General features: G+C 41.0%; 3 protein-coding genes and 3 non-coding genes across 14 annotated transcripts; 1 reads left to right on the top strand and 5 right to left on the bottom strand.

The window, feature by feature from the left end:
- Nucleotides 1-123: 123 nt before the first annotated feature.
- ints4 (integrator complex subunit 4) lies at nt 124-9,201 on the top strand. The gene is made up of 24 exons (XM_037075819.1): nt 124-250; nt 1,130-1,324; nt 1,550-1,667; nt 1,874-1,980; nt 2,101-2,215; nt 2,488-2,573; nt 2,660-2,710; nt 3,011-3,099; nt 3,448-3,568; nt 3,684-3,755; nt 3,853-4,027; nt 4,158-4,363; nt 4,601-4,743; nt 4,882-4,997; nt 5,269-5,402; nt 5,510-5,664; nt 5,816-5,909; nt 6,400-6,480; nt 6,601-6,731; nt 6,809-6,868; nt 7,160-7,319; nt 7,439-7,582; nt 7,933-8,053; nt 8,744-9,201. The coding sequence occupies exons 1-24, from the start codon at nt 197-199 to the stop codon at nt 8,938-8,940; spliced, it is 2,925 nt and encodes a 974-aa protein (XP_036931714.1). The 5' UTR covers nt 124-196; the 3' UTR covers nt 8,941-9,201.
- A 4-nt stretch (nt 9,202-9,205) lies between these two features.
- aamdc (adipogenesis associated, Mth938 domain containing) lies at nt 9,206-15,576 on the bottom strand. Of its 8 annotated transcripts, none has more exons than XM_037075873.1 (5): nt 15,458-15,576; nt 11,291-11,340; nt 10,253-10,399; nt 10,062-10,157; nt 9,206-9,739 (listed from the first exon to the last, which is right to left on the bottom strand). In XM_037075873.1, the coding sequence occupies exons 3-5, from the start codon at nt 10,382-10,384 to the stop codon at nt 9,674-9,676; spliced, it is 294 nt and encodes a 97-aa protein (XP_036931768.1). In that variant the 5' UTR covers nt 10,385-10,399; nt 11,291-11,340; nt 15,458-15,576; the 3' UTR covers nt 9,206-9,673. The 8 variants fall into 8 exon arrangements, with proteins under 8 accessions (XP_036931768.1, XP_036931740.1, XP_036931748.1 ...); XM_037075845.1 differs by having other exon boundaries at nt 10,253-10,402; nt 15,458-15,575; XM_037075853.1 differs by lacking the exon at nt 15,458-15,576 and adding an exon at nt 13,584-13,685 and having other exon boundaries at nt 10,253-10,402.
- On the bottom strand, nt 12,092-12,282 carry LOC119013805. The gene has a single exon (XR_005072824.1). It is a non-coding gene; the product is annotated as a U2 spliceosomal RNA (small nuclear RNA).
- On the bottom strand, nt 12,998-13,162 carry LOC119013767. The gene has a single exon (XR_005072815.1). It is a non-coding gene; the product is annotated as a U1 spliceosomal RNA (small nuclear RNA).
- LOC119013802 lies at nt 14,479-14,669 on the bottom strand. Its single transcript, XR_005072823.1, has one exon. It is a non-coding gene; the product is annotated as a U2 spliceosomal RNA (small nuclear RNA).
- A 1,109-nt stretch (nt 15,577-16,685) lies between the features above and the next one.
- On the bottom strand, nt 16,686-25,132 carry LOC119011415 (pannexin-1-like). Of its 2 annotated transcripts, none has more exons than XM_037084511.1 (8): nt 24,897-25,132; nt 22,470-22,689; nt 22,256-22,371; nt 21,143-21,330; nt 20,697-20,975; nt 20,184-20,406; nt 19,628-19,856; nt 16,686-18,728 (listed from the first exon to the last, which is right to left on the bottom strand). In XM_037084511.1, exons 2-8 carry the CDS (start codon nt 22,648-22,650, stop codon nt 18,643-18,645), a joined length of 1,302 nt encoding a protein of 433 aa, XP_036940406.1. In that variant the 5' UTR covers nt 22,651-22,689; nt 24,897-25,132; the 3' UTR covers nt 16,686-18,642. The 2 variants fall into 2 exon arrangements, with proteins under 2 accessions (XP_036940406.1, XP_036940397.1); XM_037084502.1 differs by having other exon boundaries at nt 24,893-25,131.
- Between the last annotated feature and the right edge of the window lie 1,208 nt (nt 25,133-26,340).

Genomic DNA, 26,340 nt, shown 5'->3' with positions numbered 1-26,340 from the left:
ACGTATGTACAACCCATTTAATAAAATATATTTGTTTTTCTTTAATTATGCTGATAAATGTAGTAAAACGTCTCCCGGAAAATAACGGCATTTACAAAACGCGTTTTATTTTTCTTGCCGTAGCTACGGGACGTGGGAAGGGACACATTGTGTTGCTGCTGAATGAGAAAGCTTAGCTAAGCTCCTTTCTCTGAACATGGCAGCACATCTTAAAAAACGAGTTTATGAGGAGTTTTCTAAAGTCGTGCAGGTGAGCTCATTAAACCTTTTTATCGCTGTAAACTCCTCGAACGAGACGAGAGCCGATAATTGTGTCTGAGAGCTAACTAGCATGTTAGCTAATGCTAAGTGGCTAACTAGCGTAAACCAACAACAAACAGCCGCTAACAGTCACAGTCACAGCCTGTAAACACGATAAAATATATTGTCTGACAGTTATAATCTAAGTCAGACTTTAGGCTGTTGTTTGTGTGACTAAATTAACCTGAACAACCTTTTTAGCTAACATTTATTAAATGTGAGCTGACTATTCAGTGGAAGTAAGGTTTCACTCATATTGAGTTTAAAAGTGGCTTGTAACGTTTTTTTCCCAGCTAGTTATATATTTTTATCACACAGTTTATATTGACAGCTGTTGCAGACTGCTGCTGTTTTCTCTCTTTATAAATATATGAATATAAATATCTTCAACAACCGATTGCATCTAATAGCATCTGTTAATAGCAACACGTAACACAACGTCACTGTGTTTATTAGAGTTATGTCAGTCAGAGAAACTGTTTCTAAATGATTTAACCTACAAATAACCCTTGTCGTTATTTCACCATATTTTTATGGGCCGGGCTGGGACTATGTATTGATAAATAGTAAATAAAAAATCATCCTGGATTTTGGATGTTGTAAGTGTTGAATAAGTCAAAACGTCAGATTCCTAAAGTTAACAGAAAATAGTGACTGCTTTTTGGATAGACATCACCTTCTTTGTAAAATATTTGCATGTCACAGAGAAATGCTGTATAAACAAGGAAAGTTTAAGGTTTTGTCTGACATAAACCGAGAGATTTCACACCGTAAACAGTGACGAAAATGTAGAAATGATTTTTAAGTTCAGTCTATTTTGTGCTGACAGATTCCTCATGAAGAAGCTCCAGCCAAGAAGCTGCGTCTGTCCAAACCCAGTAAGTCTGCGGCTCTGCACATCGACCTCTGTAAGGCCACCAACTCTACTGATGCTCTGCAGTACCTGCTGCAGTTTGCACGCAAACCTGTGGAGACAGAGAGCGTGGAGGGAGTGGTCAGGATCCTGTTGGAGCACTATTACAAGGTGAAGAACTGTGGGTCATAACCAGGAACATGTGTGATTAATCTCTGACTTCATGAAGAACTTTAATCTCTGGAAACTTCTAATGAAATAGCTCTGCTCTGCTCCTTCACGACCTGTGGTGCAATTAACAATTTCTTAAAGTTGTGTTGATGTGGTGGAGCCTACGCAAATGTGCAAAGAAATGAACACATGATGCTACTGCTGATGGTTTTTTTACTCTCCCAGGAGACAGATAACTCTGTGAGACTGAAGATCGCCTCTCTGCTGGGTCTGCTGTCCAAAACACAGGGCTTCAGCCCCGACTGTATCGTAGACGATGCCATCAGCGCACTCAACAATGAGAGTAAGACACATTCACACAACTTGAGCTTTGATATTCTGCTACACATTGTAACAACTGTGTTATTTGATCTTCTTGATATAACAGTGATATTCCTGTTCTTCACTGAGCCCTGTCCACACCTATTTAAACTTTAACATAACATAAAATAGTATAAAAGTAAAACAAAGTGTCTGTTTGCTCTGTTCTGTTTCTCTTTGTGTCTGCAGAGTCCCATCAGGTCCTTGCTCAGCTGCTGGACACTCTGCTGGTCATCGGTACACAACTACCTGAGAGTCCTGCAGTCAGACAGAGGCTCATCGAGGTGGCCTGCAAGGTGACAAACACTTAATCTACACCCAGTTTACATCATCAGCTGTTCTGTGCAGATTCAACATTACTTCTAGCACAAAGCAACAAAACTCTTCTATGTTATTTGTCTGTTTCATCCTCTTAGCACTTGTCTGACATGTATTTCGGGGTGAGGAACAAGTGTCTGCAGCTTCTAGGATGTCTCGGCATGGTGGACTCTCCCCTGACCAAAGACAACGAGGGACTGGGCACATCGTTAGGTTTGTGCCTCAGTATATTTACTTAGCTGAACTGTGACTCTGACCTTCCTTATATAAGTGTACAGTGTGTTCATGCTCTGAAACTGTGTCATTTGCCCTCAATGCCTTAAATGTATGGAGTAGAATATTTATTTAAAATAAAAGATATTTAAGAACATGTATTTTTGAATGGAAATATTTTCAGTTTTCATGGAAATTTACAAGCATAAAATTTCTGCTTTACACAAGTATTTGAAATGGGCTCTGTGAGTTGTTGCACTGTGTCTCTACAGGAGCAGTGAGGGATGTCCAGAGTATAATCAGTGACTACTTTGGAGACCAGGACCCCAGAGTCCGCACTGCAGCCCTCAAAGCCATGGTAGGACACCACTAACACCTGCACTCATTATTAAAAATCACAAACTAACCGGCACCACACTCATGTAATTTGTGTTCTGTTTCCAGCTGCAGTTGCATGAGAGAGGAATGAAGATTCATGAGATCATTTATGAACAGGTAACAGAAACGGTTATCTTTACTGAAACCTGTCAAAACATTGAAAATCCTGAAGTTAACAGACTGTCCTCACAGTGGACAGTTAGACCCGTGCTGAGTTTTACTGTGGTTGTTGTGAAGGTCAGTGTTAAAGCTATGTCAAGACAAATGTTTCTGTGGGAGGATAAGAAAGTAAAGTAAGTAAAGATAAAAGTGAAAAGTGTTTTAAGGATTCAGAGAACTGTTAATAATATGAATCATTCCCTGATCACATCCACAGTGACTGTAAAGGTGTAAACATGTGTGTCTGTGTGTTTTTAGGCCTGCAGGCTGCTGTCGGATGATTATGAGCAGGTCCGTTCTGCAGCCGTGCAGATGGTTTGGGTGCTCAGCCAGCTTTACCCAGAAAGGTGAGAAGACGCTGATAGTCAGAGTGACTTTCTGTCAGTGTAGCTGTAGCATTAGCTCCACTCTCTGTGTTGACAGTACAGTCCGTGTCAAGGAGGGAAAGGTTCTCAAAGCTGGATTACGATAGCTGTTGAGTCCCAGTGAAGGCTGAAAATAATATGAATAATCTTTAAAATTGTAGTGAAACTGATGCTGATGCTTCAGTTTATTGTCTTGATAATATAGCTGATTTTTTATTTAGTTGGCTTGTTACTTGAAAGTTGAATGGTACTTCCCAGATTACATTCCCATGAACCCTTTACTGACTGCACCAGTGGCCATGTTTAACACTGTTCTGTGCGTCCAATCAGCATTGTTCCCATTCCGTCCTCCAATGAGGAGATCCGGCTGGTTGATGACGTATTTGGGAAGATCAGTCACATGGTCAGCGATGGCTCCTGGATGGTCCGGGTGCAGGCCGCCAAAACACTGGTGAGGGAACAGAACAGCACACAGTTATTTCCATCCCTCTACATAGTTTGTAAGTGTGGCAAATGTTCTGTAAATGTGAGAACATTCAAAAGTTAATCTTGGTGAATATTTTCAGGGTTCGATGCTGCAGGTCAGTCCTCACTTTCTGGAACAGACTTTGGATAAGAAGCTGATGTCTGACCTCAGAGTGAGTGATCAAAGTTCTTTTAAAAGATATCTGCTGTTTTTATTTTAAAAGAAATTCTGACTCACCGTCTTTTCTTCCTCTTCTTCTCTGTGTCCAGAGGAAGCGTACAGCTCACGAACGTGCCAAAGACCTCTTTGCTTCCGGAGAGTTCTCCTCTGGCAGGAAGTGGGCCGACGACGCCCCGAAGGAGAAACTTGACTCGAACACTGTCAACCTGATCGCCTCAGGGGCCTGCGGTGCCTTCGTTCACGGCCTGGAGGACGAGATGTTTGGTACGTGAAACACGGTGCCAAGATGACGTTTCTTAATTTACAGAAAAATCAGAGAGGACAATTTTCTCACATCTCCCTTCTTTTTATGATATCATGCTCTCTGATTTGAGTCTTTTTATTGTTATTTCAGAGGTCCGTATTGCAGCAGTGGAGGCGCTCTGCAAGCTCGCTCGGTCGTCTGCGAGCTTTGCTGAAAAGTGTTTGGACTTCCTGGTCGACATGTTCAACGACGAGATCGAGGAAGTGAGGCTGCAGTCCATCCACGTGCTGAGAGAAATCTCCACACATATAACACTCAGAGAGGACCAGCTGGACACGGTGCTGGCTGTGTTAGAGGTGAGTTTACTTTTACATTTAGCATTCAGACACTGATGGCGGTGGATGCCATGCAAGGTGCCGACCGGCACATCAGGAGCAGTTTTGGGGTTCAGTATCTTGCATAAGGGCACTTGGGAATCAAACCAAACGCTCTGCTTATTCTTTTTTGTTAGTTTGTCAATATTTCAATATTCATAGTATAATATCAACGTGTTTTGAAAAGGTGACCTGACTAAATTCACTGTCGATCTCTAGGACTCGTCTCGTGACATCAGAGAAGCTCTCCATGAGTTAATCTGTTACACCAACGTCTCCACTAAAGAGTGCATCCAGCTGGCTCTGCTGGAGCTGCTGAAGAATCTCAACAAATATCCCACCGATCGCAACTCTGTCTGGAAGTAAGACACTCTGTGTGTGTGAAATAATTGGATTTTCTGAGTGAGGACATTTGGCTGCTTCATGTACAGGATGAGGACTTGAGTTGAGGGTAGTAGTTCCCAAAGTGAATGAGTTTCATCTTCTTCTCTCCGTCTCAGGTGTCTGAAGTTTCTGGGTTCCCGTCACCCAACGCTGGTGTTGCCGCTGGTTCCTGAGTTGCTCAGCACTCACCCGTACTTCGACACCCCGGAGCCCGACATGGACGATCCGGCCTGTATCCTTCACACACCTGAAGACCTCAAAACACACCTGTGTTAATGCAGACGAGCCACATCGACCTCATTCTGCCCAGTTCACTTCTTAAACCTGATTCTTCAGCTGCTGACAGTGTGTTAAAATGTTAAAATGCCTGCAGCTTTACCACACAGTGTGTTCACAGGCTGCTCGTCACAGTTAATATCAGACAGACTCAGGTCTGTTTGTCGTCTGCTGCTCTTCAACTGTGAACTTTGTTTTTCTCTCTTGACTCTGGCTGTTGATCTCAGACATCGCCGTTCTGGTTTTGGTGTTTAACGCTGCCAAGTCGTGTCCCACCATGCCGGCGCTGTTCTCCGACCACACCTTCAGACACTACGCCTACCTGAGGGACAGTCTGTCACACCTCGTACCACCTCTGAGAGTGAGACCTGAAATAGTGCAGTACTCAGAATGAGATCAACAGTCAAAACAAACATCACTATTTAACGACAGTCAGTGGCTCACTCTGTCGTTTCTCCTGTCTTTTAGTTGCCTGGCAGTGGTCTGGATGTGGTGGACTCGCGTTGCGGTTCTGGTTCTGTTGAATCAGCTCAGCTGTTCCTCCAACAGAGTCTGATCAGAGTCAGCACCATCCAGAACCTGGAGGCACCCGGATCCCAAGACCTGCTGGACTTCACCATACGGTAATGATGCTGAGACAGACGCTTGTTTTTGATGTGGCCTTCGTGTTGGTGTCCTGATGGACTGACTGACTTCAGAGGTGGAGGAAGTTGTTTTTACTTGAAGCATGAGGACGAGTGTGTTCATGTATTTTTCCTCCTTTCTGTCTGTCAGAGACCTGCGGCGGCTCGGCGAGCTGCAAACTGAACTTGCCGGCGCTGCTGATTTCTGTGCGACGTACCTGCGCTGCCAGCTGCTGCTCATGAAGGTACGTGTGTGTGTGTGTGTGTGTGTGTGTGTGTGTGTGTATTTTTGTTTATTATGCTTTGACTAATATTTCTGTGGGGAGCTTTTTGTTGCTTCTTTTAGTTTGTGTTTAAAGGCACAGTTTTCACCCCCCAAAATCAAAAATAGCTCTTATCTGTGGTGTTATTAATCCATCTGGATTGTTCAGTTGCAGAGTTTTGGAGATCTCTGATTTCTCTCTAATATAATGGAACTATATGTCACTCAGCTTGTGGAGCTCAAAGCGCTAAAAGATACATTAGAAAAACTCTGGGCCATGAGCTAATTAGCTAATGGTTTCTTACTACAGCCACTGATGGTTAGCACATATAAGTAAATCTCAGCAACTCTCACCAAAACAATCTAGATTGGAAAAGCAATTTTGATTTTGGGGTGAACTGTCCCTTGACAGAAACAGACTGGTGTTTTTAAAGTACGGACGCTGACGTTTTACCTTCTCCGTGTCTCTTCAGGCTCTGCAGGAGAAGCTGTGGAACATGGCCGTCCCTCTCTGCCTCAAACAAAACGTCACGGCCACAGCAGCAGCTCAGCAGGTCAACACACACACACACACACACACACACACACACACACACACACACACACACACACACACACACACACACACTTCATTTCAGGTGATGTTTGTGTGTTGAGCTTGTTGTTGTTTGCAGATCTTAGAGGAAACCTACAAGCTGGAGTTTCTGTACAGCGGTCTGGACAGCAGACAGGTGGCCACCATACATCATGTTCGCCTCCAGGCCAAAGCTCTGCAGCTGATCCTGACTGCTCGCACCAGGCAAGGGTCAGTACGCACACACCTCATTTACATTTAAGCCTTCATTCTGCATCTATATGCTGATGTTTGTCTCTTCTCTTCAGGTTGGATCCTCTCATCAGCAGCTGTGAGAAGTTTCTGCAGGACATTGAGTCTTTTCAGAGGTGAGATCTTTCAAAATCCAAACTTTGGACAATCAACCTTTTATTTGTGAGTCAAATGAGGCCACGCGTTATTTTCTATAACCATACCATGACTCATCTGGTTAATACTCAGAGGGCGAGTTAATTTGTAAAGCACCTCTCAGTTAAGGATGCAGCTATTATAGATTTTGGTGGTACTGAGGGAAAATCTCCAGGACACTCCTGGTGTCTTTGTTGGCTTTTGTTTCCAGTTGCTTCCTTCATAACAGAAATGAAAGCGCTCTCCTTCTGTCCATGTTTTCTGCCCCTCAGGTTGTTCCTGACAGAGCTGCCCCACCTCCAGGACAGTTTTGTGGACAAGCTTTTGGAGCTGATGCCCCGTCTGTCGTCCTGTAAACCAGTAGAGCTGGTTAAGATCCTCCAGACGACGCTGAGGCAGAGCAGCCTGCTGCAGCTCAGACTCCCTGAACAGGTAGTCGCTCAGATCATAAAGGAAATCTGCAGAGAACCTGAGAATGTTTGTTTATACCCAGCAGCACGATGAGCCGGGTGGTAAACACAGTACTTTTTTGTTTCCCTGCTGATTCACAGATCCATCAGGCGACAGCCACCATCATAGAGCCGACAGGGGAGTCTGACAACCCGCTGAGGTTCACATCTGGCCTGGTGGTGGCGCTCGACATTGATGCAACACTGGAGCACGTCCAGGATCCTCAGAACACTGTGAAAGTCCAGGTCAGTTTGACGTAAAACTGAATGACAATCTCAGTTTCAAGATAATCAAACCCCGTCACACAAACACCAGCTGTGTTTACTGCAACTGAGGCCACAGTTTTGCTTTACACACACTGTTTATAACACCTGAACACCAAAATTAAGAAACTGTCAAAATATTTTCCAAAGCCAAAGATGAGTTTTGTTGAAGCAGTCTCCTCTGGAAAACCCTGAACTCACAGTCTCACCACTAAACCTCACTAACCAGATTCTGATCTTTGCAGCACAGTTATGTGTCCGTTCATTAAACCCCTTAACTACTCGTTAGTTCACTGAGTACCAACACCTGCTGCTTCCTCTGGTCTCTGCAGGTTTTGTATCCAGACGGCCAGAGTCACGTGATCCATCCTAAACCTGCAGACTTCAGAAAGCCCGGACCCGACCGACACAGACTCATCACACAGGTTTACCTCTCTCACACAGCATGGACAGGTCAGTAAAACACACTGTACTGCCCTTGCAGCGCGTTTCTTGTTGCAAAGCTAGACAGCCAGTTAACACTGAGAGATCCTCCAATAAACAGACAAGGCTTGACTTTTCTTGTAGTTTACTGTTCTCTGAATCTTCTTTGTTCTTTTTATGTAAAACTGAAACATTACAGAAATGTGAACACATATTAGCACATAAACAACAATATATACAGCATTATGTATGTCCACACACATGTCTATGTCACACCGAATGTTAGCTTACTACTAGCAAAACATGTTCAAAACTGAAACGACAGAAAATGTCTGAAACCTACTAATAACACAAAACATCCTTAACATACCTCTACTTAAAGACATTGTACTTACAGACAAATAGTCTCCAAGGCAGAAGCGTGTAGAAAAAACACCCAGCAGGAATACACTCCAGCACTGACTTGTTTAGCTGCTCAACTGAAAAATGTGTCTGCTTGACTGCTGGATTAAAACTGACCAGTAGATGGCAGTGTACAACACTAAAGGTCAATGTAAATAAAATATGTTTTTAACCTTTTAACCTTAGCTTGTTTATGAACTTTTAACTTATATTCTATCATGCCGACTAAACTTTAACGGCAGCACACACACGCTGCTTCGTTGTATTCAGTGTCATTTAGTTTCTCTGACTTCACCGTTTTCTCGTCTCCTCCTTCAGAGCCGTCTCAGATTGAGGTGCGCCTCCTGCTGGCCTACAGCTCCTCCTCCACCTCCCTCTCCTCCTTTTCCGCCTCCAAGCTGGGATGGAGCGACAGCATCGACAGCCTCCCACCGCCAGAGGCGGCTGTAGAGGGAACCATCCCCTTCAGCAAGTCTGTCAAAGTCTTCATCATGCCTAAACCTGCCCGACGCTGACCGACGGACAGACGGACTCTTTTCTGCTTCACATGCAAAACTTTCTCTCCTTGATCAGGACTGAACGAGGTCGACAGCTCTCTTCATCATCAGTGTTAAATGCGTCAGTACTCATACAGTTTGCTTTCTCTTTTAAACACATTTGCATAATAATAATTAAGTTAATTTGTAAGAAGAGAGTTTTGTTCTTTCTCATGATGTTTCATGTGTACCAGAATATTTTTGTATCTACGGTTGTTTCTTATAAAGAAGAACACACGAGATGACTGATTCATTCTGAGTTTAATTTCTGGAGCAAAACGAGCAGAAAAACATTTTTACGTCACCAAAAATATACTGTAGATTCATTCACCTTTATCAACAACAGTCTTTTTACCTGACAATTAAAAAAGTGATCATTGTGATTCCACAACGTTTCATCTTCAATTTAATTGTTACAACATAAAGTGCACAGACTTGATCTGGATCCTACTAAGGCCTTCTGAAGCGCTTCTCTCTTCGAATTTACTGATTTATGGACTTTAAAACATTTCTATTGGCTCTTCTGAAGCCAAACCTGTGTTGGTATAAAGGCCCGTCCACTTCTAACTGATTTCAAACTGCTCTGTAGTCATGCTGAGAAAAGCTGAGAGCCAGAAGAGTAAAACAGAGACTGTGAGTGAAGGTGAACTCCAGGCTGTCTTCTGTGTAGTGTAGCACGTCTCTGTCAGTGCAGCAAGGTGGGAAACCATCATCATCCATCAGCAGGTGGAGTGGAAGACCCCGCCCACCTCGCAAAGTCCACGGTGGCGGAGGGAACCTGAGAGAAGAGACGACGGCACCGACTCACAGCACGTCTCCACAGAAATCAGACACATTTTTCTACCATTTATTATTTTTCTGATATTTAAACCTGTTGTTTTTGTTGTTGGATATGCTTACAGATATGTAAGCTTCTGTCGTACTCTGCGTCAATTTCAACTGAATTTCTGCACATTTCCTCAAAGTTACAAACCAACAGAGCATCACGTCATGTGGTCGCCCTCTAGTGGTTGTATTGCTTGTGGCACCCAGGCTGACCTGAAGATGAAAGTGGGCTAATCTTATTTTACTGAGTGAACTGGACTTGTAGGTGTGTTTACCTGCAGAGCCTCGCTCATCCCTCTGCCGATGACCAGCAGGTCGATCCCCTTCTTCAGAACCTCCTCCAGATCAGCAGGCTGGACTCCAGGATAATGCTGAGGAGGAGACGGGACAGATATCATGAGGACTGTCGTCACTGTTGTAAGTCCTGTTGTGTCTGTATTGTGTTTCCTGTTCTGGTTCCGCTCACGTCGGTTCCGGTCTCTCTCCAGTCCCAGGTCCGGCTGCCTCCAGGCCAGACTTTACAGTCCTTGTAGCTGGAGGAGCAGCCCTTCACCTTCATGTGGCCCCAGGAGAGAGAGGCGATCTCCGGAGAGGACATGTTCTGTGAGTAGACCTGCTGGGAGAAAATGACGATGATGATGATCTTTAAAGGAGCAGTTCAACCCAAAGTTTCAACTCAATCACTATCTCCTCACCTCCTTGTTGATGGAAAGACAGGTGAAGTTTGTAGTCCACAAAACATTTCTGGAGCTTTGCAGCAAAAACTACTGAAAAGTTGAAAAAGTCAACACAATATACAACTCGTCCAGTGTAATCCAAGTCACTTTATTTGAAAAACTTTATTTACAGCTTCAACAGGCAGTCCAGCTTGTGCACCCACTTCAGACTGGGTGCACACCAATCCCCAGGAGGAGCTCCAGACGCTGAAGCCGGCATTCCTGTAAGCTTACATTCAAAAAGACATATCTATAAAATGGTGGATGCATTTCTCTGGGCCATGCTGGATGAGCTGTATGAAGCCATTTTCTCAGGATTTTGTAGGATTGTTTTTTCCCAGCTCCTGTTGGAGCTTCACGCTGCAACACTGTTTTGTGGTGAAGCTCCAAAAATGTTTTGTGGAATATGAAACTTCACCTGAATTTCCATCAGCGTGGAGGTGAAGAGATGATGACTGAATTTTAATGTTCGGATGAACTTACGCCTTAGAAGTAAACTATAAAAACAGTTTACAACTGAACGTTGGTGTCTGTCGGCTGCAGAAACCTTCCTCAGTGCCAGTTCTGCTGTTATTCATAGGATCTGCCTGAGAGCTATTTTTGTAACACCACAGAACGACTCAGGCGACACACCAAACCAATAAAAAAACGTCTATGTCAGAAGATACTGTTGCGTTTATAATCTTAACATGTTGAAAACAATTAGAAAAGGAGCTGCTGTGTCGCTGTCAGCAGTTCAACAAGCTTTAAGAGGAAATCCTGAAGCAGACGCCTGAACTGCTGCTTACCTTTACTCGATGTCAGCCGACTGAACACACCCCCACTATGATTCTTCCTCCTGTCATTAAAGAGAAACACAACATGCATGAACTCAACTTTCAGCAGTAATCCACAGATCACACTTCTGTGTTGATATGATTCAAAAACAAAGCACCAAAAGACGAGTTCAAGTTTGTCCATTAACAGCATCAAAAGCACAATTACACCATTGTTTATGCAGAACTTGTCTTTGGTGACATATGTCTGTTGATTGATTTGATGTTTGATTTAAATTTTTATTTGGAATATGTAAAGAACAAGAAATGACAGATGAGAATAATAGTTAAAAAACAAATAAAAATATAAAGTTATATTTACAGACAGTGAAAAACAAAAGAGATTGTCAAGCAGTTGATGTTTTACATGATAGAAATGAGTGAGAATAAGTTCATATGTATTTAAACCCACTGCATCTCCATAGAATAATAATTGATTTTATATCAAATTCACTTCTGATATAATATCCTTATCAGAAATATATATTCATTATTATTTATGTATATACTTCCCCATAACAAATCCTAGTGCAGACCTGGTTGCATTGAACAGCATAAACTATTTTGTTACACAGAACAAAAGAATGAATATAAGAAGTAAATTTCAAAGAACCACATTAATAAAATCTGTAAATTATGTTCATACTTTGTTGCATTTTAATGGATGAACAACCTGTATAATCCTGTGTAGTGATGTAAAGATCTACCATTTACCACAGTTTCATTAGACGAACACATCTTCGTAATTTCTTCCGTTTCTATTACACATTGAGAGGGGGGTGCACCGCTCCTGGAGATACTGCAATACCAGGTCGATGCGTGGAGTGGACGGAGCAAGCCCCTATTCCATCTCCCTGATCCAAAAATCAATTTAATATATGGTCCCCGGGTAGGGGACGTATCAGATATTAAACTGATAAGAACAGATACTACACTTGATCTTAGCCAAAAGGCCGAGAAGCGATAGCGTTAAAGTGTCAGAGGGAAAGACCCCATTCTCTGAACCCTCCTCCTCACTGACGGGTAAAAAAATAAAATAAAATAAAATTTAAAAAAATGAAGAAATATTTTACTACAGACGGAAAAATAAAAGGTAAAGTACGAACAACACAGATGTATACGAAATGTTACAAAAAACACTAGAAATAAAGTTATTTTGAAGACATAAATAGATGAAATCAACCCATCCGGGTACTTTGCCCCTGCGTCCGGCCCCGCCCCCTTCCGGGTGAAAAATGGGCTTCTGATTTAAATGGCGGTCAATACAAACTCTCATGACTGCTAAAATTAACAGCGTGAAATAGGAAATCCTTACGTTTGTTTTTGGTATAATGATGCAAAATGTTACGGTGTGTCAGGCAAGTAATCATATTATGATTGTTTGATAGAAAATCACAGTGAACACACCTGATAAACACGACTACCGGAATTAACTTGTCCAGCTTACTGTTCTGTCAGTAGGACTATTTATGTTGCTTAACACATAACAACGTGACTTTTCTTGATATTGGGATATTTAAAATGCTTGTTTTAACTTTTTGATGTATCATAACACTGACTAGAAAAACAGTTTATAAACAGTTTGTGAGGTTTTAATATCTTATACCTATATTACTTTTAGTTGAAAACAACTTCCTTACAAACAACGTTTAACTTAATATATTTCCTTTAACATCATGTCGGGGGAAAGCGCGTACGCAGCCCCCCACTACCACAAATTATGCAGTCGAGAGTCCCACATGTGGGGACTTCGTAAGATTACAGCCCAACCGGAGTGCAATGGTTGAGCCTCGTCCTAAGTGAACTACCTTCATGATCGTAGAATCACTCCTGCCAGGTAAGTATGACTACTACAGTCAAAGACAACGAAGTGATTGTGAAAGCAAGAAAGCTCCATGACGGTTGAGACACCAGTTAAAAACAACAAAACGACCAGAAATGTCGTGATTAACCCCCAAAGAATCACCGCAGTCCCATTATTAGGTTCTCGCTCCTCTTAAGGAAATATTTGGTGTAAAAACGCTGGAAAAACGGGAACATTAAAGACGAGTTAGCCTGTCCTCCCGTCATGCACTGCAAGTTTTGCCTGTCTCGTGCATGACAGTTACACCAAAACACATATAAACACATGAAAGTACGCTAAATAATGTTCAATAAACACGACACAACACAACTATGTGCATCTCGATTACCTTCTGAACAACTGTCGATCATTAACAAATAGTTAAAAGCATATAAATGTATGGTTAAGTTTCCAAAAGTTTACCATATCCGCGTTGGAGAGTGAGTAATGAACTACGCATGCGCCAACCGTTGCACCCGAAAGAAGAAACAGTTTATCACCAGTTGAAAGTCGTCCATTTTCTGTATTTCTGGTTGTCTAGAATTTGTCTAAAACATTAGTATCTTAATACGTTGCGTTTATGTTCATTCAGTACAATAAAAAACAAAAAGAGAACCGAAGTCGTGTTGGAAAATCTTTATATGGTAGTGAATGGAGAGAGAAATTACTTTTTTTTCTTTAAATCTTGACTGAATTGTGACATGACATTTATTAATTTAAAAATCAATAAAATCAGTTTTCTCATCAAGCTTATGATATATCAGTCTGTGAAAATACGTCATTATAAAGACTACGCAGCCAACAGTCGCGTAGTTGTGACGTCATCTCGTTGAACGCTCACCAAAATCCGTAACTTAAATATTGTTGAGTTGCTCTTGTAAACAAGTTAACTCACAGAACTGATGAACCACCCTTTCAAATAACTGCAGTTGTCAATATGAGCAGCATGAGCATTTATGGTGATTTTCATCTTTTATAGAATCTTTCCTGAGCCCAGTAGGCGGCCATGTTGGTGACGTGTGTCGAGTGAGACTATGTAGTTCACGGAGCGGTTTAAGACAAAAGTATATATTTTACTTAAATTACTACAAACCGAAATGTTATCGACTTGAAATCTTTTCAAGCGAAAAACACTAAATGTGTGATTCATGACATACCACATTAACTAAATCTGTAAATTATATTCATACTTTGTTGCATTTTAATGGACGAACAACCTGTATAATTCTGTGTGGTGATATAAAGATTTAGTGTTTACCTCAGTTTCAATAGCAGAACACATCTTCGTAATTTCTTCCGTTTCTATTACACAGTGAGAGGGGGGTGCACCGCTCCTGGAGATACTGCAATACCAGGTCGATGCGTGGAGTGGACGGAGCAAGCCCCTATTCCATCTCCCTGATCCAAAAATCAATTTAATATATGGTCCCCGGGTAGGGGACGTATCAGATATTAAACTGATAAGAACAGATACTACACTTGATCTTAGCCAAAAGGCCGAGAAGCGATGGCGTTAAAGTGTCAGAGGGAAAGACCCCATTCTCTGAACCCTCCTCCTCACTGACGGGTAAAAAAAATAAAAAAATAAAATAAAAAAATGAAGAAATATTTTACTACAGACCGAAAAATAAAAGGTAAAGTACGAACAACACAGATGTATACGAAATGTTACAAAAAACACTAGAAATAAAGTTATTTTGAAGACATAAATAGATGAAATCAACCCATCCGGGTATGTTGGTGACGTGTGTCGTGTGAGACTATGTAGTTCACGGAGCGGTTTAACACAAAAGTATATATTTTACTTAAATTACTACAAACTGAAATGTTATCGACTTGAAATCTTTTCAAGCGAAAAACACTAAATGTGTGATTCATGACACAATTCAAGCTGGATTACGTTTTAACTTGTCTCCACCTGTTCTCACGTTGGGAGACGGAGCTGCAGCGCCCTCTGCTAGATCATTCACGTAACTGCAGCTCCGTTAGGTAACCACGTTTCATCTAGCGGAAAGTAAAATTAAAGTTTGCTTAAACGTCTATGAACACACTAATAAATGTTGTGCATACGTCGAAACAAACGATAAAAGTACATATTCTGAATATCTAGCAGGATTTGTACATTTTTCTTCTTCACCTGAGTGGTGAAAACCTCGCAAAAGTAACACCTGAGGACAAAAACGCGGTGAGGGAGGTGTCACCGCACCAAATCACAGTCACTCCTACACAGCAGGTATTGATGGCAAAAGAAGCGTGTGACATCATAGACGTGAATATGGAATTGTATATTCACTCACCCTGAAACGGAAAAATGGCAAGAAAATATGTCCATTTAGTGATTAAAAAACAACATCTCCAACAACTCTGTCAGCCGTCGCTTAGATTATCAACGATCCTGTTATGCAAATGAGCTCCATACTTCCTCCAATCAGGTAGTCCAGGACTGTGTGACGCAACGTCTGGCGTCAGAAACAACAGATTAAAAACAAAAAACAAAAAAACAGCATGAAATAACCCGAAGAACATTTTTCTCATGAAAACAAATTAATGATCCACAATTTAATGTTTCTCATCCGAACTGTACTTGTAAATAGAGACCTAAATATGAACAATGTGTTCATCACCCCAGAGTTCAATCTCCATAGTAATGAAGTCAACAGGATCGACATGTCATCTTTCCATATTGTAAGGGTATCATAGAAACTCTGATCTGCCTCTTATCCTGCTGCAAGTTGAAAGGGAACAGAGCTGCACAGACAGGACTGAGTGACCTCACCTGTGAGCACCTGGTGGTTTGATCAGACATCACAGGTCGTCTTTGCATTCAACAAGTGTTTGTCCAAAGTTTGTTTTTAAAAAAATCTTGAGTAACTCTTCTAATCAAGCTATGTTTCACATTACCGCAGCTTTAAAGCTCAAGTCACTGGCTTTTACATCTCAGCAGAATTCTCACAGCTTTATCAGTGTTTACTCCAAAATGTTGTGATGCAGAAATGCCTGCAGATAGAACAGCTGGGCTTTGAAGAGTGTACAAGTCATAAAGTGTCTTTGTCAGGATCCAAGTTGTTCGTTTGTTTTTTTTTTTTGCCTGTGCCTCGTATTTGTCCCTTTACTAGTGAACAGCCACCATGGACACATTTCTCTTGTATTTTTGAAGGAGAACAGAGGATCTTTAGTGGGAGAAAGCAGGTCGGCAGTACATGTTACACACAAGTGTTACACATCACCTGAAAGCTGGGAACATGCGCTAGTTTGGGATGAAGCTCTGCATGTTGTGTCAAGCTATTCCAGTTAAAAATATAGAAATTATGTTGTGGTTAGGTGCTCATTTTAACTTCACAGTGTATAAGGGTTAGAACATTCACTGAAGTCTGTCATATCCGTTCGCCTGAGATTATCCAGTCAGGTTATCTTGAACTGTACAAATGACGATTAAATCTGCTTCCTTCTACTTCTGTGTAAAGTCCCACCGGACAGTAAAACTATAAACCTTTACCCACATGCACAAATCAAACGTCGTCCAACTACAGTAATGTTTACTGCATTTATTTTTCAGACGATCTTAAAAAATGTACAAATTAACATGCAGCATCATCGTACGCAAAACGTCACCAACAGCAGTTTGAAACATCAAAATGTCAGTTCAGAAATTCAGAAACACAAGACAGAAAACTTTCAGTTTCTTTCTCAGATTTTACAATAATAAAGTGTCCCATTGCACAGACATGGAACTCCAGTAACTTTAAACCACATCATATGAACAGAGAAGCAGAAAAGTTCATGAAACATAAACTCACGCAGTAAAGAGATCTTAATGCTGCTATTCAACAACATTATGTCAGTGTTCCACTTAGTGCAGCACATATATACGGGCAGTGGATGGAGCTCAAAACACAAGAAGTCTGGTGTAAACATTGACAATCGCCTGTGATGTTCTGAGATGGTTTTATCCCTGAGATTCCCAAACACGCAAGTTTAACTCCAGACTGTAAAACTTTATAATAACTCTGACAAAATGATTAAACCTCGAGCTCCAAGCTGGACTTGAGTTATAGCCCGAGATTTGTCTTTTGGAGAAATGATGCATTTATTAAATGTAAGGCAGTGAACATGTCGTACCGTTTGAGTTAAAGAGATAAACGAAGCTTCCTGCTGTAGTTTGACTTGTCAAACCTGTAAATTAAGAGATCTACACTAAAGAGAACTAACCAGTCCACATAAATGAGACACATCCGGTTCTTACGGGCGACCAAACAAACAATTAAGGATTTCATTTTACAGACCAGTAAAGCGTGTTATAGGTTCATCATTAGCTGCCTTGTCGGATCACTTCTAAACCAAACAGAACAGAATAATGATGCATGAATTCCTCTTTGAGTGGCATTCACCTTTAAAACCTTGACACTGACTGTGTTTACATGCACAAATGTTCAGTTTCTTGCTCGTTAGCTTCTGCTCCGTTCGTCTGCATCCGTAAATTTCAAAAAACGCGCTGAAGAACAGATGAAGTGAACGAACAGTTCGAACTTAATGTTGAGCAGAAATGAGCCTCGACTCAGAATATCCAAACAGAATATGCTGTGTGACCAAATTCAAATCCAGAACATTGACATACATGGAACAATAGCGGGATATTATAGAACATGTAAACGTAGTCAGTGTCTTGAAATGAGATTGAAATAAAAATAAACATTCTCCCAAAACAGCAGTGCAAATAAATACATCAACCTCTCCATTCGATGAAAACCACAACTGCAAGTTTGACAATTTCATACTCAAATACAACAAACACACCTTGAATTTAAAGTTGAAATTGTTATAAAAAGATGTCAGTTTTTATGACGCCTTCTAAACAAGAGTTGGACCTCTAAATATCCTCCTGATCAGGCAGCAAGTGTTCTCTTGTACTGCAACAACAACATGTACTGCATGCTAACAGATAGTTAAACACATTGGTTGTGAGTCGTTAACTCACCCCAGAACTGTACAAACGTGTATTTGTACCACATCCAGACCTGCTGATTTGATTTCAAGAATGTTTCTTCTTTTGGTGTTTAAAAAGCCGGCCTGTCATAGGTACAGTCAGCGTGATGACATGATCTCCAGTGTTCGTAGGGCAGAATAGTTACTTCTTCTGCACTGATCAGGGCAGGAGACGGCAGTGTTTCAACCATCAACTCAGAAATACATTTGGATTAGTCCTTAATTGCTCAGCAGCATCAATGAGTCCTGAAATCTGTACCAACATGAGTTTTTTTACTCTTTCATCACCCAACGCTCACTTTGTTTTTACTTTCTGCAGTGCTCAACAGTCCAACCAAGGAGCTAATCTAAAGGCAGTGACTGAAAATATCTGATTTGTAAATCCCACATCGATGAGAAGAAAGAGGCCATGAGTTGTCGGTGCACCGTGGAAGAGAGGTGAAGTATTTCTCCCAGGTGTCCCTGATGTCCTCGTCAACATCGCCGTGTCAGGAGCCAATCACAGCGCTCTCTGCCGGACAGTCCTGTCCTCACTGCTTTTGATGCTTGTTGTATCACTGTTTCCTGGCAGCAAAGGTGTGAGCTCTGAAAATAAATGATTTTACATGTTACTGAACCATTACTTAGGATGTTTTGTGCAGGTTTAAATTTGAGGTTTGAGTGTCTTATGTGGCCCAAAACATCTATGGCCCAAAAAGTTTGTGTCAGAGGGCTTTTACAATCTGTAGGTCATTAACCTCTATCCTTAGTGAAATATGCAGCTGGAGCAAACCGTTGATAGTGTATCTTAGATTAGCAGAAAGACTTGGAAACAGAGGGAAACTTCTAGTCTGCCACAGTCTAGTGGTCTAAAAATACAAGAACGTTTATCGTCTAAAAGGTTGAAAATTACTTCAAGTACATTCGATGAAAACAGACACGCTCCTTAATATTTCACACTTCAAAAACTCACAATCACAATGAAAACAACAATTTTTAGGACATAAGAGAAGTCCTTTTTTTCAGATCCTTAAAGTGAAACACTGAGTAAAACAGAAACAGAAAGATTCCTTTCTGTGTTCTTGGAAATAGCGTGCATGCTCAGGAAACAGGTTTAGTTGGGTCCAGGTAATTGTCACATTGAGACTTTGTTGGACTACACGCCTCCTCCTCGAACTCTCTGTTCCCCGTCACTGCTCATCCCTCCACATCGTCTTATAACAACGAGGCAAAATTATACTGCGACTCAACATTAGCACATCTGTATTCAGCTGGCACTCTATGAAAAGGTAATAAATTAAAGGTGGTTATAACCTCTTCAACAGAATTCATATCATCACTGTGCTCTGAGAAGAATGTTCATTATTTTTCCTTTTTCATTCTCTTAGAAACTTTAATTACTTTATAGAATGTATATAAGAATAATATAACACATAATCATCAACAATTGTCAATTTCATTGTCATAGAACACCACAACTACCACTAACGCCTCCCTGTTCTCACCTTTCATCTCTGTTTCTGTCTTGACGTCTACGGTCGAGTTCGGATGGTTGCAGCTGTTGGTCGCTGCTCCTGCTGGGCTGCTGTCAGAGTCGGCTGCATTCGTCTTCACTTGATCCTGTTTGTTTCCATCCACATTGTCCATCTTCACCAGACAGAGAGTCTGCAGCAGACCCATGGCATCAAAGTTTTCTTCTGTGCATTCACCTCGTCTCTTCAACAACTCCAACACCTAACATCAGAAAACACAGAACAAAAATTGGACAAAAAGAAAAAAAAACATATTCCTTTTTTCGTGCTAAAATTAGTTTGTGCATACTGCACTATTATCGTGCTTTCATCACTTTCTTTTTCTTTTCTTTCACTCAGAGTTCACCCGCAAACCCCTCTCTTCTAATCTCAGATTTATGTTTTTGTTCATGGTCTCTGATTTAACAAAGACCAATTAATTAAAAAAAATGTTGGACAGTAAATATAGTTGACTGTATATTAAATAAGGAGTGATTTCAGACACAGACATGCATACAGCCACGACAACACACAATCCATGCTAACACACCTTGATGTATTTATAGGACTTCAGTTCGCTGATGTTCTCCTCCAGGAACAGCAGGTACAGAGACAGATCATCCCACTGGCCGTCAGGGGTCGGCAGGACGCCCACAGTGGGCAGTGATTGGTAGGCTTCCAGAAAGTGGACGTATCCATGACAGAAGAGGGGACGGAGACTGGCGTAGATCACCACAGGAATCAGTGCAATGAACAGGATCAGGTTGACCATGCTGGAAACAGTGAAACAGACAGACTGCAGTTTGACATGTAAACAGGGAACATTTCAGAGGCGGACAACACAAGAAAGACCTAAAATCTGCACATTCTGACTTAATCCAAGTAAAAATTTGAGCTTTGTTATCTGAACTGTATTATACATTGGTTCATGTTACGGGTCCACCATTGGAAGTCAAACTTTTGGACCGACCCTCCCAACCTACATCTGATAAATCACACATCTGATGCATCTCTGTCATTTTCTATCATAAATAAAGGATGAACTGCACAGACAGACATATACCTCAGCAGAGAGAAGACTCCCACGGCGATGAGCTTACACTGCACCTTGTCGGGGACGTCTGGGTCGGAGGCAAGCAGGCCGACACGCAACGTGCAGCCAAACTCATCCGTGACGGAGGCCAGGCGGAGGTAGTATCCCAGGTAGACGCAGGCACACAGCAAGGTGATGAGAGTCAGGCCGCGACACAGCAGGTAGTAAAACAGCAGCACCCGCGAAAAACGCTTGGTCGTCAGAAACTTCTCCACCAGCGGGTAATTGAAACAGCCTTCAGTAGGGTCACTGGAGGAGGAGTTAGGACAGAAAGAACCATGAAGAACAATGAGGGGAAGTAAATATATATCACCTTTTTTCAACACAACAACCACAATAGGTACCTCCCAGTTGTCACTGGGTATTTCACACACTGTCCCTTTTTTCTAAAGGTGACGTCAGGTGTCCTTCTGTACCTTTCTGGGGTGAGCAGTCCTGAAGTGGACAAGCGTTTGGCAAGAGTGACAGCACGGTTGTAACACCGGTCCAACTCTTCCATGATGAAGCCGAGGTCCGACTGCAGGAGCGGTGCCGCCGAAAATCTCCAGAACAATGCCGGGGTGTACATCAGCACCGCCACCAACAACAGAATGTAGGGAAAGAACTGGCAAGTAGAGACAGAATTGGGTTTAACAAAAGTGTGTTGCACATTCAAACCAGTCATACATTTGTATGTAGTATTTGCATATACTGCAGCAAACAGTTTCAAACAGTTTCCCCTTATTCATAAGTATGTAACTCGACCACCACAGCAGTGACAGCACTCCAGGAGATTTTATACAGAAGTGTGAGCGCCTGCAACATCTTCAATAACACAATAAAAACACTCGGGGCCAATCACAAAGACATAATCTCACTAAACAGTGTCAGATGTGGGTGTGTTCACTCTTATCAATGACCCAACTTCAACTTAGAGCATAAAGTGGTGCAGCACATCATCATAACTTGTCTGATTACACGTCAGAGATTAATAGTAGAATATCAAATCAGCTGCTTTTTGTTAGGTTTCCTCAACTGCAGTGAACTTCATGTTTTTCTCTTAAAAAAATAATTTTAAAAGGTGATTCATGATCGGAAAGGAAGCAGACTGTTTCACAAGTAGCATAAATTAAAGGACTAAGTTAACAATTAAGCTAACAATTAGCGACATAGCTGGACAGTAGACCAAGCTGTAAATCACCTTTCCTACTACTCTTAACTTCTTTTTTAACCAGTGTAACAAGTGGATCCTGTTCAACTTTCTGGAAACACATCTTTTATTACGTCAATGCAGTATTGCCCTCTAGACAAGCTCCCGACTTTATTTATAACTACGTCATTACTTCATGTCGCAATGACTCAGGAAAATACAGCTTGTTGTTCCAGCAGCAGAGCTGTCTAAACACGCCTTATTGCTTCAGGTAGAAGGTGTGTTACAAAGCCTTTCCCCATATGGTATGTGCGTAAACAAGTTTTAATCACCAACTAATGTCGAACAATTGTACATCTGAATCACATAATCCTGTGTGTGTGTGTGTGTGTGTGTGTACCTTGTGCAGCCACAGAGGTAGAGTGTGTGTGTGTACAGCAGCCCAGCAGTATGAGTCCACATAAGCAGCCTGCCGCCAGGAGAAGTTACTGGGAGCAAAACAGCTGATCTGAGTACCTGCGAAAAACAGAAACACGAGAGTGAAAATCTGAAATGTATTTACATTATTTTAACACGTCAATCTGCACGACTCTCCTGACTGTATCCCAACTCACCAACTGAAACTTCCTGAGCGAAGGCCAGAGAGATGAGGAGGAGGGGCAGGCCCACAGCCACACAGGTCACCATCTTGTCCACGGCGAGCTCGGTTCGGACGCTGCGGTATCGAGCCTGGTTCGGATCCTTCAGCAGAAAATCGCTGAACACGTACTCTGTAGCCACGTGGGCGATGGCCATCTCGGCGCTCTTCTGTTACCTGCAGCACATAAATAACTCCTGTGGACACAAAATAATGAAATGTATCTGATTTCAGATGTTTAGATTAGAGCTGCAATGATTAATCTACAACCAGTATCAAAAATCAAGTTAATTACCTAGTATTTAATAGATTAATTGGGTTGAGTTTAACAAAAAATAAGTAAATATCTCTGATTCCAACTTCTTCAATGTAAATATGTTCTGGTTTCTTTCCTCCTGACTGACAGTAAGCTGAGTATCTTTGGGCTGTGGACAAAACAAGATATATGAGGACGTCAACTTGGCCTGTGACAAACACTGACCAATGTTTTCACCATTTTCTGACATTGTTTAGTACGATGGTGATGTTGGTTGATTGTGATGTTGTCTAGTGGTTTTCTGGGCTACTCATGGTATCATCATGTGCCCATCATACAACTAAACATTTGAAGACACTAAAATAAAGAATCAGTTAACAAAACATGTCTGAACTTTGATTACTCCAGATGAGCTGTATGGAGTATTTTCCCCAGGTGAGAAGATAATGGATGAATTTTCTTTTTTGGCTCAAAACACAGGAGGGGTACAACTTATTTCAAGTTGGAAATAAAAGAACACATAAAACAAAAAACAACAATACTAACCCCAGTGTGTCGCCCAGGCAACCACAGGACATCAGAATCAACACTGTGTGATGTTGGTTGGGTTCAAGTTGTCATGTGGATGTCTGGCCTACTTATCCTATCATCATATGACCTTGTGTTTTTAAAAGATGGTGTTTCTGTTTATTTGTATTTTGTTCACGTTTCCATTGCTGTCTTCAGTTCATTCAGCACCGGCCATAAATAATATCTGGATGTGCCTGACTCGCGTGCATTGTTTATAAATTCAATAACTGACAATCGTTTCATTATTGGTTCTGTTTTTGCTCTCAGAAACATTCCTTTATTTACCTTTTCTCTCATGTATCATCATTCTAGGGTCACATGTATATTGTCAAAACATGGTTGCATGATACTTGTGACCTTTGCCAATCACATTTTATCCTGACTTACACCTTCCTTAAATGTTCTTGTTGAACCATTTATAGTCGGTGTATTACGAGCGATACTCAACCAGAAAATGCTGAATACAGGCTGTTCAGAAACTTGACGGGTGATGTTTATTTCTCACCAGGCATGTTTGCAGTGACAGGAATATTTATGAAGTGTAGTTCTTGAAAATCTGTTTGAGTTCTTTGAATTCTTCCTTACTTACAATTGCTCTAAAACTTGAAGCTGCATTGGTTCTATGGCTTCAGTCGTGCATAATGTCACCTCAGCTCAAAACTTTATTTTGAACTGATTTAATGATTTTTTTTCTGACAGACTGATGGTCATTTTTCTTATTTGGTGGTCGACAACCGTGAGTCATCATTTACAAGCCATTTCAATCATCCCTACTGTGAAGCGACTCTTGCAGGTTTGCTTCTTGGAATTTCTGAAAGCTCAAAACCGTGAAACATGTTCATTAAACCGAGGCTGAAAACAACTTGTGATCGTCTTCCCACAACATCAACAGGCTGCTTTGTTCGGCTGGAGCTGGACTTCTGCTGTCCGTGATGGCTCCTGTAGTTAACAATGTTCATTTACTGTTTCCAGATAAAAGTATGTATTTAGTAAAGTATGTATTTTTCAAGTATGCAGCATAAGACAAAGCAACACACTGCAAGTTTTACTGTTTCAGTGCTGTACAAAACACTTGAGTTGAAATAAAGATACTGTGTGAACATATTACTTTGGTGAAAATTGAAGTCACCCATATTTACAGTACTTGAGTAGAAGACGTAAATAAATACTTTTAAAACACAATTAAGCACCATAAAACATTCAGGGTTATATAAAGGCCCCTCTTTAGAAACTGTTTCGGTTTGATATGAAAGGTAAGAAGAAGAAGAAGAAGAAGAAGAAGAAGAAGAAAAAGAAGCTGTAGCACAAGAAAAAGTGGAGCACAAGAAGAAGAAGGAGAAGAATAACAAGTACGAGAAGAAGAAGCAGCACAAGGATAAGGAGCAGAAGGTAGAAGAAGAAGAAGAAGAAGAAGAAAGTTACAAACAGTAACGCTGACTTCACTTTAGAGCTTGTCAGTAACATCCAAACATAGCGGTTGTTTGCAGAAATCAGAAGAAAGTACTACTAACGAGTCAATAAGATGTTAGCTCGTTATGATTTACTGTAAAACGGGAGGATGAACTTGAACTCACCTACCAGCGTGTTCCCGCTAATTCTTCAATCAAAGTGTCATGGCTGCGATAACACAGCCTCGGCTGCAAAACGGTGGTTTAGTAGGTGTCTTCCAGGACTGAAGCTAAATAATGTGGCTGTCTGAACACTCAACAGATGAAACGACAGACACAACTTTCGAGTCTTCTTCCTGTGAGGCCGAAAACTCCTTCCGGCCTTCTTTAACAACAGATGCATTCACGTGCAACTCGACGGCTCTGACTTTCCAGCTGTAACGCTGCCTTCAGATGCAGCTCGTACATTTGTACACTTAATCTTGCCTAGGGTTGTGTTTGCTAAATACAGAAGATAAATCATGTCCCATGATCAAATGCGGAACATTGCAAAATCAGGAAATCACTGCAGCAAAATAACACAAGTTTATTGTCAGCTGTTAAAAATAAACAAAAAAAAACTAAAGGACGACATGTTAATGACAAGAACAGTGTGTACTTCATTTCATTGGTTTAATAAACAGCCTCACAAGATGTGTTTAAAGATAGCGAGTTATTCAAAATGTCAAGGTTTTGTTTGATTGTGTCATTATACAGTACAGAGATGCACAATGAAATGTAGCTGTTTTCCCTCTACGCCACACACAGAGAACATCTATACAGAAATATTCAAACATTTAAGTTGGAATAGATTATAAATAATAAGATCAGCAGAACAAACAGCATAAAAGTACAGTTAATGAAGAAATAAACAGTGAAACTAAAACGAATTTGGTGTCCCCAAATGATAAAACTAAATTAAATGTGGGATTGCAAATCATCCACCAATAACTTCAGTCCAAAATATTTTCACTATTGCAATAGTTTTTCTTTATTTTGTTTCAAAATGTGACAAAGAGGTAAAATTAAACACAAAAAAATGCAATTTGTAAGAAAAATGACTGAATTCAGTTCACATCAACTGTTTCTGTTTTTTAACCTATTTCGGTTTGAGTTTCTAAATGTCTGAATGCGCTAGAAAATGTTCCAACAGCAATACAGTCATGTTAAAGCTTTCTTTGTATCTCACATTTTAACTCATAGTTTGTTTTGTTATGATCGTATTTTTAAATTACAGTTATTGTTGGATAGTTTGCAATCCCAAATTTCTTTGTGTTTTTGTATTTGGAAACATTCACCCCACATAATGTGTTATCATGTCTCCAGATCTCATCCTCTGTGTTCTGCAGAACAGCTTGAAGGACGCCGTAACCCCATGCGTATTTCTGAAGAATATACGAGTGAAATGGTAGATTAGAAATCTATGTGTCTCTGCAGTGACTTAGAAAATCATTACTGAACAGAGAACACGTCAAGACTGAAAGACAGTGTATATGGAAGAATGATTGACTGATTGAGAGGTTTATCAGCTAAAGGCTGTGCTATGTCCACCAAAATCTTCATAACTGTAATGGTTTTATTCATCTAACTGGTAA

This window comes from Acanthopagrus latus, chromosome 2 (assembly GCF_904848185.1).
Source record: "Acanthopagrus latus isolate v.2019 chromosome 2, fAcaLat1.1, whole genome shotgun sequence".
In the NCBI taxonomy this organism is placed as follows: Eukaryota; Metazoa; Chordata; class Actinopteri; order Spariformes; family Sparidae; genus Acanthopagrus; species Acanthopagrus latus.
This window is presented reverse-complemented; position numbering and strand designations above follow the sequence as displayed.

Bases quoted from the DNA above. Each gene is read 5' to 3' on its own strand.
- LOC119011415 (XM_037084511.1), bottom strand. From the start codon at position 22,650: ATGGCCATCGCCCACGTGGCTACAGAGTACGTGTTCAGCGATTTTCTG. The intron at 21,331-22,255 runs GTACACACACAC...TCTACTTGCCAG, and splicing joins TACCTCTGTGGCTGCACAAG to TTCTTTCCCTACATTCTGTT. The intron at 18,729-19,627 runs GTGAGAACAGGG...ATTTATTTTCAG, and splicing joins GACAGAAACAGAGATGAAAG to AGCTCACACCTTTGCTGCCA.
- ints4 (XM_037075819.1), top strand. From the start codon at position 197: ATGGCAGCACATCTTAAAAAACGAGTTTATGAGGAGTTTTCTAAAGTC. The intron at 1,981-2,100 runs GTGACAAACACT...TCATCCTCTTAG, and splicing joins TCATCGAGGTGGCCTGCAAG to CACTTGTCTGACATGTATTT. The intron at 5,910-6,399 runs GTACGTGTGTGT...GTGTCTCTTCAG, and splicing joins GCCAGCTGCTGCTCATGAAG to GCTCTGCAGGAGAAGCTGTG.
- aamdc (XM_037075873.1), bottom strand. From the start codon at position 10,384: ATGTCCTCTCCGGAGATCGCCTCTCTCTCCTGGGGCCACATGAAGGTG. The intron at 10,158-10,252 runs GTGAGCGGAACC...TCTCCTCCTCAG, and splicing joins GGAGAGAGACCGGAACCGAC to CATTATCCTGGAGTCCAGCC. The intron at 9,740-10,061 runs GTAAACACACCT...CTCTTCTCTCAG, and splicing joins GGATGAGCGAGGCTCTGCAG to GTTCCCTCCGCCACCGTGGA.